This window comes from Alligator mississippiensis, chromosome 14, assembly GCF_030867095.1.
Source record: "Alligator mississippiensis isolate rAllMis1 chromosome 14, rAllMis1, whole genome shotgun sequence".
Classification (NCBI taxonomy): Eukaryota; Metazoa; Chordata; order Crocodylia; family Alligatoridae; genus Alligator; species Alligator mississippiensis.
Window position 1 is genome coordinate 27754086 of NC_081837.1, and position 14450 is coordinate 27768535.

At 50.1% G+C, this 14450-nt stretch overlaps 1 protein-coding gene across 10 annotated transcripts in view; it reads right to left on the reverse strand.

Moving 5' to 3' along the window:
• The window catches only part of ELN (elastin), a 62896-nt gene that overhangs the window by 37098 nt on the left and 11348 nt on the right, over nt 1–14450 (reverse strand). For all 10 annotated transcript variants that reach the window (XM_059717528.1, XM_059717530.1, XM_059717524.1 and 7 more), the window contains exons 2-4: nt 6564–6617; nt 1942–2007; nt 680–712 (exon numbers count right to left, since the gene is read on the reverse strand). In XM_059717528.1, coding sequence (XP_059573511.1) covers nt 680–712; nt 1942–2007; nt 6564–6617 — 153 coding nt within the window. The remainder of the gene's footprint in view (nt 1–679; nt 713–1941; nt 2008–6563; nt 6618–14450) is intronic.

Here is a 14450-nt window from a genome sequence, read left to right on the forward strand (position 1 = left end):
GCACAATCGCTTGGCAGCAGCTGGCTCTGGCATAGCCCTAACACTGCTGCAGTTTTACATCTTGACATCTTTCCAGATACAGGCAGCCTTTGGTGCCCTGGAGTTACATCCTCCATGCCCCCAGGATGCATCCAAGATAAGTGATTTGCAGACCAACATACAGATGGCTGAGGGGTCTCAGGAGCCTTGCCCAGCTCCCTGCTGTTCCCAGCCTCCTTGTATGTATCCAGATACCAAGGGAGTGAAAAGTCCTGACTCCCTTTCCATGCCCCAGTAATCAGCATTTAACTACAGGCTAAGTGAAGCCTAATGGACATGTGCTAATCATTTATTCAGGCCTCTGTGGCAACAGGAGTTGCTGCTTGGAGCCAGTGCCCTGCGGTTTCCAATCCCTGAAGGAGCACCCAGCCATGACCACCCAAGGTCAGGAGTCCTGTTTTGAATGGGAGGGAACAAATAACCACAGGCTCGCAGCTCCGCTATTGGTTGGGAAACAGGTTGTCTGCTCTGCCCACAATGCTAAGGCAGTCCCCTGAATGCTCAGTCTCCTCTCCCTCATTCCTAAATTATGTGAGAAAATCAAGGATTATCAGCAGCAGCTGATAGTAGCCTCCATGCCCTTGCTATTGCAGACCTCCCAGAACCAGCAAGAGAGATGGGATGAGGAAACAACTCTTACCTGGCTTGGGAAGTTTTCCTCCAGCACCAAGCCCTGAAAAAAAGCAACACCCCAAACCATTAGGCAAATGTGAGGAAGGACAGAAGTGGGAGAGCATGGGGGATTGTGTCACAGCAGGTGGCTGGCCTGGCAGAGAGGAGAAGAGTCAGGTCCTAGATCACATGTGCAGGGACCCACAGCCATTGGGAGCCTCAGCATCACCTCCTGGCTGCTCTGACTACAGTTGCAGCTCACAGGCCAAACAGGTCATAGGGATCACTTCATCTGAACCCTGTGTGGGGACTGCCCTGAATTCACTCCTATTTGAAGTAGTGTAGAAGTGATGGTGTAGTCGTGATGGTCCAGAAATTATGGAGACCAGCAGTGACTTGAAAAAGAATGACTTGCATTCAAAAGCTTGTGTAGCTGATCCTAAGTAGACAGCTGGTCCAATAAAAGATATCACCCTAAGAAATCATAGTTTCATAGTTGGTAGGGTCAGAAGGGACCTGAGGAGATCATCTAGTCCAACCCCCCTGCCGTGGCAGGAAAGAGTACTGGGGTCAAACGACTCCGGACAGATGTTCGTCCTCCTTTTAAAGACCCCCAGGGTAGGAGCCAGCACCACTTCTTTTGGAAGTTGGTTCCAGGTCCTAGCCGCCCTGACTGTGAAATAGCGCTTCCTAACGTCTAGCCTGAAACTACCCCCTGCTAGCTTGTGTCCGTTGTTTCTTGTAACTCCCAGGATTGCTCGGGGGAACAGGGACTCTCCCAATGCCTGCTGGTCCCCCTTGACTAGTTTGTAGACTGCCACTAGATCCTCTCTCAGCCTTCTCTTTTCGAGACTGAACAGGTTCAGGTTCCTCAGCCTCTCCTCGTTTGCTCCTGTTTGAACTAAGGGAAAAACATCCCACCCTGACTCTATGGCACCCACTCTGTTAAAACCCGCTAAAAATGCACACCTTATTTCTTGTCTGAAATTGCTGGGCTTCTTTCTGCCTTGTCTGCTAGACTGAAGAGGCCTCTCTCCTAGCAAAAGCCAAGCCATGTGCCAGCACCCTGACCAGATAAGAGAACCCCGCACCTGGGAAGACACCTCTGTTCCAAAGTACTCTGTACACAGGGAAGTCTTCTCCTTCCTCAGGGAGACAGCAGATACATCCATGCCCAAGTGAGGTGCCTGTTCATCTTTGCTACCAGTGAGGCCAATCATCAGGCATAGGGTATGGGCTCTCCTTTTGCCCCAGAGCAGCCATGCATGAAGGATTGGTTTGGATACTCACCTGCACCCCCAAGGCCTACTCCAGCTCCTAGTCCACCTACTCCCAGGCCTCCAATTCCAGCAGCTCCTGAAAAGACCAGCACATCCTTATCGCCCTACCAACCCCAGACTTGCTAGGATCCTTGCCCCAGAGTGCTCAGTACCTGGGTATCTTTTTAGGAGCAAAAACAGACCCTCTATTCATGGGTCTGGTACCTACATTCCCAGACCAAAGGCCCAGGAAAGGAGGTGGGAGGGGGTGGAGGCTTAGATAGCCCACCCACTGCTAGCCTAAAGTCCTCCCCCTGAGTGGGTCTCCATGCCTGCTCCCAGGGGGTGCCCCAAGTGAGATTGCTCTGCTTTGGGAATGGGTAGAGAAAGGTCAGGATCACACTGAAGCTCCAGCCTCCTCAGCCCAGCTCCCTCCAAGCCAGGATGATGGAAGAGGAGGCCAGGATAAAAAGCTCTTGCTGAGGTCATCCAGCCAGACAGCACCCTCCCACGTTGCTCCCTGGCAGGGAAAGGCACTGACCTCCAGCAGGACCACACTGGCTCCAGTTGCCCAACTAAAGATAAGACAAACCACAGCAGAGCCTGTGGCTTACTAACCTGCAGGACTCCCTGACCCCAGGCTTCTGATTTCAGGGCCAATAGACCCAGGTGAAGAGGCTGAGACTACAAACTAGGCAGCATGGCAAAGGGAAATCTATATAAAAGGGGCCACTAAAGGGTTGATTTCCCAGGCTGCCACTGTAGGGAAAAACTGAAAAGACACCTGCCCTTTACTGTACACCTGTAACTGAATTCTGCGTCTGCCAAAGCTGATGACGGGGCACCCTGAGCTCCAGGGCTCCCTAGAGTCATCCTGGAGATACAGAATATCCTTACGGCAGTGTGGAACACTGTCAAGGATGCCACCCGGCTATGGTGAGACTGTGTGATGGGGCAGTCTGCCTGTCCTGCGGGATGGAATCGGGCTATGATTTGATCCACATGACAGACCGAGGCCACAGAATGACCTCAGTGATGATGGGCTACAGCATGACCCAGGTGATGGGGACAGGGAAAAAATAGCACTACCACCTAGACTACTGTCAAATCTATAATGTAAAGTCTATGTAAGACTACCATCAAAGAAGAACCAGTTAGATATCTGAAACGTGTATATACTAAAGCAAGAAGCATGAGGAATGAACAGGAAGAATTTGTGGTCCTAGTACGATGATGGTACTACAAGGAATGGTGATGGTACACCCACTACAACAAGGAATGATGATGTAACTGGGATTACAGAGGTGTGGTGAGATAGTTCATATGACTGGAGTATGGTCATGGATGGGTGTAATCTGTTCAGGAAGGATAGGCAGGGGGAAAAGAAGGAGGTGTTGCCTTATATATAAAGGTGATATACACGTTTGGAGGGGCAGTACAAAATGGAAGATAGGCCTGCTAAAAGCCTGTGAGTAAAGGTCAGAGGGGAAAGCAGCAGAGGAGATTATATGATGGGCATCCACTATATGCCACCAAACAGATAGGAAGAGGTTGATGAGGCCTTCTTAAACAACTAACGGAGGCTTCTAAATCATAGGACCTGGTGCTCATGGTGGGCTTTAATTTTCAGGACATCTGCTGGGAGGGAAATACAGCAGCGTACAAGTCCAGCAGATTCATGGAGTGTATCCTGGATAACTTCTTGATACAGATGGTAGAAAGGTCAACTAGGGGGGAAGCTCTTCTTGACTTACTGCTCACAAACAGGAAGAAAATGGTTGAGAATGTGAAGGTGGAAGGTAACTCCTCAGATGATGAAATGACAAGAGTTCAAGATCTTAAGGGAAAGAAGGAAGGAGAGCAAAAAAACAAAGACATTTCAGAGAAGCAGACTTTAGCAAACTCAGGGAACCGGTGGGAAGGATCCCCTGGGGTGCAAGTCTGAGGGGAAAAGGAATCCCAGGAAATCTGGCTGAACTTTAAGAAGACCTTCTTAAGGGCGCAAAAGCAAGCTGTCCCAGTACAACAGGTAAATAGGAAGTGCAACAGGACACCTGCCTGGCTTGACAGCAATTTCTTCAGGGAATTGAAAGTAAAAAAGGAGTCCTACAAAAAGTAGAACTTTGGTCATAGTACTGGGGAAGAGTATAAGAGTATTGTATGGGCATACAGAGAAAAATTTAGGAAGGCCAAGGCACAATTAAAAATGCAGCTGGCAAGAGACATTAAAAGGCAGTAAAAAGGGATTCTACATTATGTGTAAGAGGAAGATCAACAAAACTATAGATCCTTTATGGGATGCAGAAGGCAATCTAGTTATGGATGATGCAGAAAACACTAAAGTATTTAATGCATCATAAAAAGGGTCAGCTACAGATAACAAGCATAGTTGGCAGCAAAGACAGGGAAGGAGACTCGCAGCCTAAAGTGATGGCAGAACAGGTAAGGGATCGCTTAGAGAAGCCAGAGTTTTTCAAGTTGGTAGGACTGGATGGGATGTACCCTAGTATACTGAAGAAACTGGCTGAGGTAATTTCAAAGCCATAAGCTATCCTCTTTGAGAACTTGTGGTGGTTGGGTGAGATGCTACATGATTGTAAAAAGGCAAATATAGTTCCCATTTTTAAGAAAGGGAAGAAGGATCCACAGAATTATAGACCAGTCAGTCTGACCCTTGATATCCAGAAAGATCATGAAGCAGGTTCCCAAGGGATCTATTGTAAAGCACCTAGAGGAGAACAAGCTGATCAAGAACCAGGTGCATGGATTCACCAAAAAAGTCATGCCTGACCAACCTGGTTTTCTTGTATTGACAGCAAAGCACTATCTTCCACAGCATTCTTATTAACAAGATAGAAACTACAAACTAGATGAAAATAATATAAGGTGGATACATAACTAGTGGGATCATCATGCTCAATGAGTAGTCATCAATGGAAAAAATGTCTAGTGGAAGGAGATATCAAGTGGGGTTCCCCAGAGGACAGTTCTGGGTCCAGTATTGTTTAATATCTTCTTTATTGATCTGGATCAAGTGTACACTTAGTAAATATGGGGAGGACACCAAGTTGGGCAGAGTTGCAGACACTCTGGGGGTTAGGGAGATGATCCAGAATGACTTGAATAGACTGGAGAAATGGTCCACAATCAATCAGATAAGATTCAAGAAAGACAAGTGCAAAGTCCTGGACTTGAGATGGAACAATTGCATGCACAAATACAGACTGGGGAATGGTTGTATGCATTACTGCAGAGAAGGACCTGAAGGTTACAATAGATTAAGCAGAATATCAGCCAAAAGTGTGCTCTTGTTGCAAAAAAACCCCCAAAACAAAAACAACAGCATCCTGGGCTGTATTAACAGGAGCATCTTGCAAATCGAGAAGTGACACTTCCATTCTATTCAGTACTGGCCTCCAGGAGTACTGTGTCCTGCTTTGGGCTTCACTTTGCAAGAAGATTGTGGACACATTGGAGATAGTCTGGCACAGAGCAATACAAATGATTTGGGGTCTGGGAATCAGAACTTACGAGGAAAGGATGAAAGAACTAGGACTGTTTAGTCTGGAGAAGAGAAGACCAAGTGAGGATCAGGTAGCAGTCTTCAGATATCTGAAGGGCAGTTACAGAGAGGATGGATATGGTATTTTTTCTGGCCACAAGGGACAAGGCTAGGAGCAATGGCTTCAAGATGTAGCAGAGGAAATTTAAGTTGAAAATTAGGAGGAGGTTTTTACTATGAGGGTGGTTAAGCATTGGAACAGGCTGCTTAGAAAAGCTGTGGAATCTCCATCCCTGGAAATTTTCAAAAACAGCTTGGACAGACGCTTGGCTGGGAAAGTTTAGTCAGGGATGATCCTACCTAGAGCAGGGAACTGGACTAGATGACCTCATGAGGTCCCTTCCAGCCCTTCTTTTCTACAATCCTATGATCTTATGACAGGCTGTGGTGAGACCCAGGTGATGACAGGTTACAGCATGACCTGTGCACTGCTAACAGGCTTCAAAAATAAGGCAGGGGATGAGGACTGGCTACAGTTTGACTCATAAGATTAGCATCTGACTATGGCCCTACCCATGTGCCTGGCATCAGCTTATGGTGCAACTCAGGTGATAGGGCTTGACCTGCGTGACAGGCATCTTTCCTATTGTGTCACCTGTTGCTGTCCTGCCACCTCAGGCCCAGGTTGGGACTGTCCCGTCAGACGTGTGTTTGGAGGCAGCCAAAGTACAATGGACAGGCTGGAGCCCTGCAAATGGCTACTCTGCAGGATCCCAAGGTGACAGCATGAGTGCCAAGGGGACATATCCCCACAGTCCCTTCTTTCCATTGGAAAGCAGAGCCCATTACAGGTGCAGAGGTGCTGGCTTGAATGTTAACTAGGCAGGGGCAGGGATGCACAGGCTTGTTCCCCTTACTGGTTTTGCAAGGCTCACAGCAGGGGGCAGCACCTCCCTGCCCACCCACACTCAGACAGCCTCCCACTGCTGCTCAGTTGGCACTTGCCTGCCCTCAGGGATCCTCCCTAGTTACATGCCATTCCCTCCCCTTCTGGTCATGGGTACGCCCCTCCTCCTGTACTTCTGTCCTTTTCCTAAGTGAAGATATTCCCCTTCCCTCCTGTGTCCCATTTGGGTGAGTCTTGTGCTTACCTGGGTAATATCCTCCTCCTGGAACTCCCCCTCCGGGGACAGCACCAGGGACCCCTGCAAAAGAATAGACCTGGTCATACACACAGCTAGCCTGAGAGACAACTGCTGGGTCCAGATGTGCCCAGCCCTCATGGCACTTGGCTCAAAGGCAGCATAGAAACATCTTTGAGACTTATTGGGATGAAGAAGCTGCCCCAAGTGCATTCTCAAACAGCAGCACCATGATCCTTCACTCAGGTGTGCAATCCTGGGCCAATCCATGCCTTGACTGTACCTTGGTTTCCTCATGTTACCATGAGCTTAACGACAAGGACCTGCCCTGTATAAGTGCTCTGAGACCAGGGTGGAGGCACTGGGATTGTGGGTTGGTGCTCAAAGATACACTGGTGCTTTTGCCAAGAGCCCAGGCAAGGAGGCCAACCTGTCCTCTGAGTGAGGAGAAGGGCAATCTGTCCATGGCAGAGCCAGTCAGGGGCAGTAAGCCCAAGACTGCTTCTCCTCTGGTTCAAGCAACTGGCCTGTCCCCAGCTCCCTTCAGCATGGGGGATAGGAGGTCCAGTGCCAGTCTGGGGCTGAGAGACCCTTGTCTTGTGCCCTGGTTTCTGGACTCTGGGCACAGTGTGGAGGGAAGAACTCACCTCTGTGGCTTCAGCTATCCCCTGTAACACCCTGCACAGCCGTGCTCAGCAGCAGCCCCAGCACAAGGCAGGAGAGAAGCTGTGTTTGTGCCACTTGGAGACAGATGAGGGCTGTGCTGGGCCAACTGACGCTTTCTGGGAAGCCAGCACATTTCACAACAGCTTTCAGCCTCAGGCAGAGCCCAGGGTGTGGGGGAGGGTGCTGAGTGGGACTGAAGAGAGTGACGAGGGATGAAATAAGAGACCAGGCAGAATCCTCCATTCCCACTAGCATCTCACCCCACCAGGAGCCAGCTCCACCTCAGCTTTCCACTGCTCTGTTTTTACCTAGAGGGAGCAGCCATCAGCATAAGGGAAAGGCTGCATCACTGCTATGAGAACTGCACATTTATGGACTGTGAACTGCCTCCACTGAGTCAGGGGCTCCTGCTGACAAACTCTGGCCTGCAGATTCAGTGCTGGGGGAGGCTATGGATTCCCAGTTCTGTAAAGCCATCCATTTGTCTGCAGGGCTGCAGCAGGGTTACACACATGCATGAGCGCACGCACGCACATGCACGCGCACACACACACACACACTCACACACACACACACTCTGCCTTCTGGCATATGTTACCCTGACTGGGACAGAAGGCTTATTTTAGGGCAGAGATGTCACAGGGTGCATCCACACGTGAGGCTATGCCGCTGTAGTGATGTGCTACCGCGATGTCCCAGTTAATCTTAATTTGCCCAGTCCACAGGAGTCTACACGTGACCAACCACTACTTCACCATAGTGGTGTGCTGCCACAGGGAAGCAGCAGCTAAAAATAACCATGTCCTGCATGTGCAGCACAGTACAGGTGATTAGCGCACCATGCTTTAGTACTTCCAAAAGGAAGTACTAAAGCATGGTGCATTAACAACATCACCACAGGGCAATGTGTAGACACACCCACAATCGCCTTGTGCCCCAGGCCAGATCTGGACTGCCGGGCTCCTTGTGGACTTCAGCTGGCCTGGAGCATATGGCAGCAGCAGTTCCAGCTGCAACCTGGGGCATGCAGTAGTGATGGCAGCAGCTCCAGCTCTGGCACAGGCCACAGAGCAGCTCCAGGTCCTGCCACATGCTGTGTGCTGGATCTGAAGTTGCTGCCATTGCTACATGCTTTGTACCGTAGCAGCTGCTCTAGCCCTGGGAGAAGGAACAGGGCACAGGGCATACGGCATGTGGCAGCCACAGTGGGACCAACAGCTGAGGAGCTGAGGCCTCAACAGTGGCAATAGGTAGAGTGGCTGGAAAGCAACTGGGGCTGTGTCAGCCTTTACTCACCCTCTTATCACCAAGTGCCATGTCCACCAGGGAAAGGACCCCAGATTCTGTGGCAGGCCACTTTACCCCAGCCACCCCCAACTTCTAGAGGCCAACCAGTAGCCCAGAATTGACACCCCTGTTTTAGGGGGAACAGGGGTAGTCTCCAGGGTCCAGGGCCTCTGCTGAGTCTGTCAGAGGGTCAGTGTAGGAAATGGTCCTGAGAACCACCAAACTCACCTGATATATGGGCCACCAAGCATCCCAACCAGATGGGAATTGCTTTTTATCCCTGCTAAGTTGAGCTCATCTTTGTGTGAAGCTGTATAAGTGAAAGGTTCTCTACTCAATCCAGAATCTCCTGAGACAGTCAGTCTCCTAACCAGGGTGAATGTCAGAGGGAGTCCCACATATAAAGAGCTATTACAGACCAAGTCATGGCCTTAAAGAGAGCACTGAGCCATTTGCTATAAAGCCAAGCACTCTAAAGGTTGGGTATGCCTGTTCTGTGGATCTGGGTGCAGTTTGGACCTCTCAACCATGTGCAGTTTAATGTAATCTTCTAGGGCATCATCACTTTTTTTTATGTCTGACTCCTCAGATAGACTTTCTGTTGCATGTGGCTTTTTTTCCCCCTCAGGGAAGAGGGGCTGTATGGGACTGTACATGGGTTTTCTATATGTCCAAGATGGGCTGTCCTATTTATATTAGTATAGGCTGCCCAACTTGTGCCACTTGCCCTTAAAGCAGCTGTCAGGTGTGCAGTGGCTTTTCAACCCTGTGGGAATTTTTTCTACCCCTGGGGCTGACACTCAAAAAGGGCCCTTTTCCAGACTCATTGCTGTGTTGCACTGAGGGGTTGGGATCCATGTTAGAAGCAGAATTATGCCCCAGATCTGCCTGGAGTCACCTTGAGCAACTGTTTGGTTGAACAAGTCATAAAGGCCTCCTTTTTGCCTCTGGCCGCAGTAGAGTTGGGTTTGGTCAGTATAAGGGGCTTTGAGTGTATTGACATACTAGAAGCATAAGTGTATTAATGCATGGGCCAACTGGGTCCGGGCCTAGGGGCCCCTGCCTCTGCACGGACGAAACTGGTGACTGGGCTGGGCTGAGCATGTGCAATGTGGCAGGCCGTAGCTTCTGGGTGCCGTTTGCTGGGTGCCACTGCAGCCAGACTGAGCTGCAGCAGCATGAAGGACCACCCTTAGAGCTCAATCCACACAGCACAGCTCTGAACCCCAGTGCTGCCTCCAGTGCAGACCTGTGGGCAGGGACAGCCGCATCTCCTGTCCCAGGCCTTGGGGGCAGTGAGTCCTATTCTCACTGCTGCATCAGCCAGGGACAAAACCTGCAGATGAGGGCCCCAGTTAATCTTAACCTGTCCCAGACTAGAAGGAGCAGCTAGTAGAGCAGCTAGTGCCCTGGCTTCCAATCCCACACTGCTTTGCCTAGGCCTGTGCTATGAGAAGGTTTCATTCTCAGTAGAGAGGGGTGATAGCCTGCATCCCTGCACCTAAATCTCTCCTACCCATGGTCGGGCACTCTGTGTCAGTCCCTTCTGAGATGGATGCAGCCAGGCCTGCCCATACAATTGACCCCAGCTTAGCATGGCTTCTTGTGGGCAAAGCCCAAGGCTTCTGGGTCTGGGGACAGCTGGGGTAGTGTCAAGTGCTTAGGCTGCTGGACTCAAGGGGCATTTTTACACATGCTGTGACACCAGGAGATTTAGTGAGTTGCCCTAATTAAAAAGTGCCCACATGTCACATATATCAATGTCCCCATGTGTCCCGTGCTGAAAAACTGGCAGCAGGTGCTTTGAATTAAAGCTCATTGAACGTGTTTCATTTCAAAGCGCCCCGCCACCATTTTTTCAGTGCGGAGATGTGCTAGAACACTGATACACGCGAGGCAGAAGGCTGCTGGAGCGCATCAATTCCTGTGCTCCAGCAGACTTGATTAATCCAGCAGACTTCATTAATTAGCGCATCAGAGCAGGTTTCCTGCATGTGTATAGGCTGATTTGTTCACCTTCAGTACCCGCACGTGGGTATGAACCTAAGGGGCTCAGCTCTCATTTGCCCAAATAAATATGGCCAGCAGGTGGCGCTGAGGCATTGAAAGCTGGGAACTAAGTGGAGGCATCTGGCTCTAGTTGGTCACCAGCTTCATAAAACTTCTTTCCTTCCTAGATTTGTCACTGGGTGTGTCTACTTGTGCAATTACAGCGCCTGAATAAACTGCGGAGCTTATTGCTCCAGAGTTAATTGCTCCAGGGTGCAGGTTGAACATGTGCCTGGGGACAATTAACTCCGGAGCAATAAGCTTCACAGTTATTTAGGTGCAGCACGTGGAGTCCAGGCGCAGCAGCCCCGACTGGCAGGAGACCCCAGGGGGCCAGCCTGCCAGCCCAGAGCTGTTCACCCCGGCTCAATGTGCTGTGGAGGGGCTGGCTGGGGCATGAGGGAGGTTTCAGCAAAGGGCTAGCTGGCAGGCAGCCCCTGCGCTGAAGCACCCTTGTGCCCCAGTCAGCTGGGCAGCATCTATATGTGCGCTGCTACAGAATAAATTCATTTACTCCAGTCTAATAGGGGCACACATGTAGATGTAGACACCGAGATATTTACTGCACTGCTAATTAGTCAACTACGCAGTAAACAACTGGTACAGACGTGCCCATTGACACCCAGTCTGCTCCCCTCCATGGTCCCCTACTCATCCCTGTTCCCACCCCATCCAGTCAGCACCTGCTTGTCTGTAGTATTCATTCCTCACATCTGGGGAAAGGAAACACATTGCTGTGTGCCCCATAGACCCAACCCCCAGTCACACAGAAGTGGCAAGGGTTTGCACATTCAGGCATGCACTGGAAACTAGCTCCCAGCGTCACACTCTTGCCCATGGCCACATACATTCTAGTATTTCAGTTCCCAGCGTCACAGTCTTGCCGTTGGCAGTAGTGCCCAGGGTCACACCCTCATCTCAGCCACTATACGTGCTAATGGCAGATTCACACATCCTGCCCCACTCAAGGCACAAGTGCCAGGGCTGCCACTCCCAGGGATCCTGGATCCATGGATGCCAGAGAAAAAGGCTGAGATTCATAAATTATTATCTCCCTCTCTAGCTCTGGCACTGATCCATCGAGCCAAGCCAGAGACAGCACTTCCTCTCTCAAGGCCATATTCCCACCTGTAACCTGCTGTTCTGGTGGTCACAAGGTCAGGGGAGTGTTCTCAGCCCCCTGGGTGTAATACTGAAGTATCCACTCCAGGCCATTAGGTCTGTCATGCCCAAACCTGAGGTCCCTATCTTGCATAGCTACAGCAGAGCCTGCCCAATACAGAGTGCTGTATGCTGAGCCCCAGCGTGCTTTGGAATTGATTCCAGATTCCAGAACAGCTGATCTCACTTTGAGTGGAATTCAGTGCTTGGTAACATGCTGCCTCATGCCAAAGGCATTCATTCAAATCATCACTTGCCCTGTCTGACCGTCTGTCTGTCTCCCCTGCCCTGGCCCTGCCCCACTTTCCTTCAGAGGAGCTGTTATTGGCTGGGTTTAATGGCAGGGACTTTTCAAATAGGGGTTGTAACCCAGCCTCCTTCCCCCTCCCCATCTCACTCGGCTTGGAAAAACAAATCCCAGATTATTCCTTGTTTAAAAACAAATGGGAAGTATCCACATGGAATCCTCTCAGGCCCTCTGGGAAGGGAACAGCCAGCTGTGCCGGCCATGATGCCACAACTGGGTGTAGTACCAGGCAGGCATGCCAGCAACCCTTAGTATGCACAGGGAACAATGCTAATTAAATACTAAGCTAGCACCTGGACCTTCACCCTCACTGGACAACCTTAACATCATGGGACCTCATATCCCTGGAACCCAGAGTCACCCTCCCTCTGTGGGCACCTTTGGGGAGAAGGGCACCTCAAGACACTGTTTGCCAAGGGATTCCCAGAAATATTCTGAATTCTTTAGGCTGGGCATGAGCCGTGTGGCTAAAGTGCCACTGATAGGGTCCAAACCTTAAGCTTCTGCTCCTATTCAGTCATCTACACCATGTAGATTCTATACCATGTATGAGGCAACTGGCTTTCCAAGTCTGATGCAGTGGTGGTCTCAGTCTTTCCTCAGACCCTGAATGTAGCTGCTTCTGAACTAACTTTTCCTGGAAAGGATTAGAAACTGGGCTGATCTGAGTTCCCAAGTCCTGCTTTTTTAAGAAAAGTGTCAGCGTCCCTCAGACAGTGTCCAAGCTCTTCATGTTATTGTGGGTCAACACCATTCATTGCCTGATTTGACTGAGGGTAAGCATGTTCTTAGACTCCCCATCAAAAGAAGAAATGGGAGACAACTCATTATTAATGCCAGACCTTTCAGACCTTCCTCTGTTAGCCTTGTCCTTGAACAAGTTGAGAGGCTAGACAGACTGCATTAAGCCTTTAAATATGAGGGGCATGTTCCTAACCCAGCCTTTTGGCATGAATGACAGTAACGGGTCCAAGATGGCCACAGCTCTTCTCGGATTTCTAATGAGACAGAGGTTAGATCAGCAAGCAGTACTAAAGGCCACTGTCCACTACCAAGAGTCCTTGGTTCAGTGCGACTATCGTAGATGCCCAGCATGGCCCAGTCTGCACTTCTGCTGGAGCCACTCTTTCGAGATTTTTGCAGGCACTTGTAGCCTTCTTTAGGGGCTGCTGCTCCCAGAGCAGGCAGAACTTCAGGATCTCTTCCTGCTGTGATGGCTGCACCCCAGACTGCAGCTCCATCCAAACTTTTAAGGCTCTGTCTTGATCACCTACAAAGTCACTGATGACCCAGCTCAGGAAGCCAAATTGAGCCCCAGTGCGAGTGATCTAATTAAAACCAGCAGCCTTGCAGTTACCGAGTTTGTCCAGAGCAGGAGTTCTGTTCTGTTGAGGGGCATTACTAATGTCAGCAGGGGTAAATCCATCAGAGAACTGGAACCACTCTAGGGCTACTACTGGTAGTTCTCACTTTCCAGCTTGCACAGTGGTCTTTGTTCACTTGTGGCTCAGATCATAGAGCTTCTCAAGGACAGGCTTCTTAGTATGTCACTCACAGCAGAGGCCAAGTCAATGAGATTCTGGGAAGATGGGTGGTAGCTTCAGTCCCCTTGGTAAGAATCATAGAGGGTGGTTACTTGCTAGAGTATGGCTCAGGTTCTATTCAGAGTCCTCTCCCTGGTTCCCAGGATGCTTCTCTGACACAGCTCCCTGCTGGCACCTCTGAAGGAGGACTTACCTGTGCTAGGTAGCACTGCTTGCCCTGGGAAGCTGAGGCACCAGCTTGAAGATAAAGGCCTTCATCTACATGTTCAGTCTGCTTTGAGGCACCCCTGACACCCATGCAAGATTTAAAAAGCTAGCAGATCTCAGCCCTCAGACAGGCATTGTGCAGAGATCCCTGTTTACAGGTGAACATCCTTATTTATGGGATCTGAACATGGGCTGCATTCCCAGCCCATAGCTCTTAACCTGCTGAGATCCAAAATGTGGTGCTTAAAAGGTAGCCCTGGGGCTCACCACAGCAGCCAGAAGAGTGGGTCATTTCTTCGGCCATGTACAAACCTGCCTAGTCTCATTTCAAAGACTGCAATTGGCTGCAATACCTTAGGGTGGCCACAATCTGGAACCAACTTCCCAGGGAAGTGGTCCTCACCTCTACCTTGGGCAAATTCAAAAGGAGGTTGGACGATCTCCTGTCTGGGGTCTTCTGAACCCAGCATTCATTCCTGCCGGTGGCAGGGGGTCAGGCTAGATGATCTGTTCAGGTCCCTCCTGACCCTAGCTACTATGATACTACTATGATACATGAAGAATCCAGCTAGTTGCTAAACACCTTTCTTTAGCTTTTCACCCATGTTTCTTGACTGGTGCTTGTGGCTGTACTGCCTACAAGGCTGCTGACATGGCAGGTGTGGAGCTAATCAG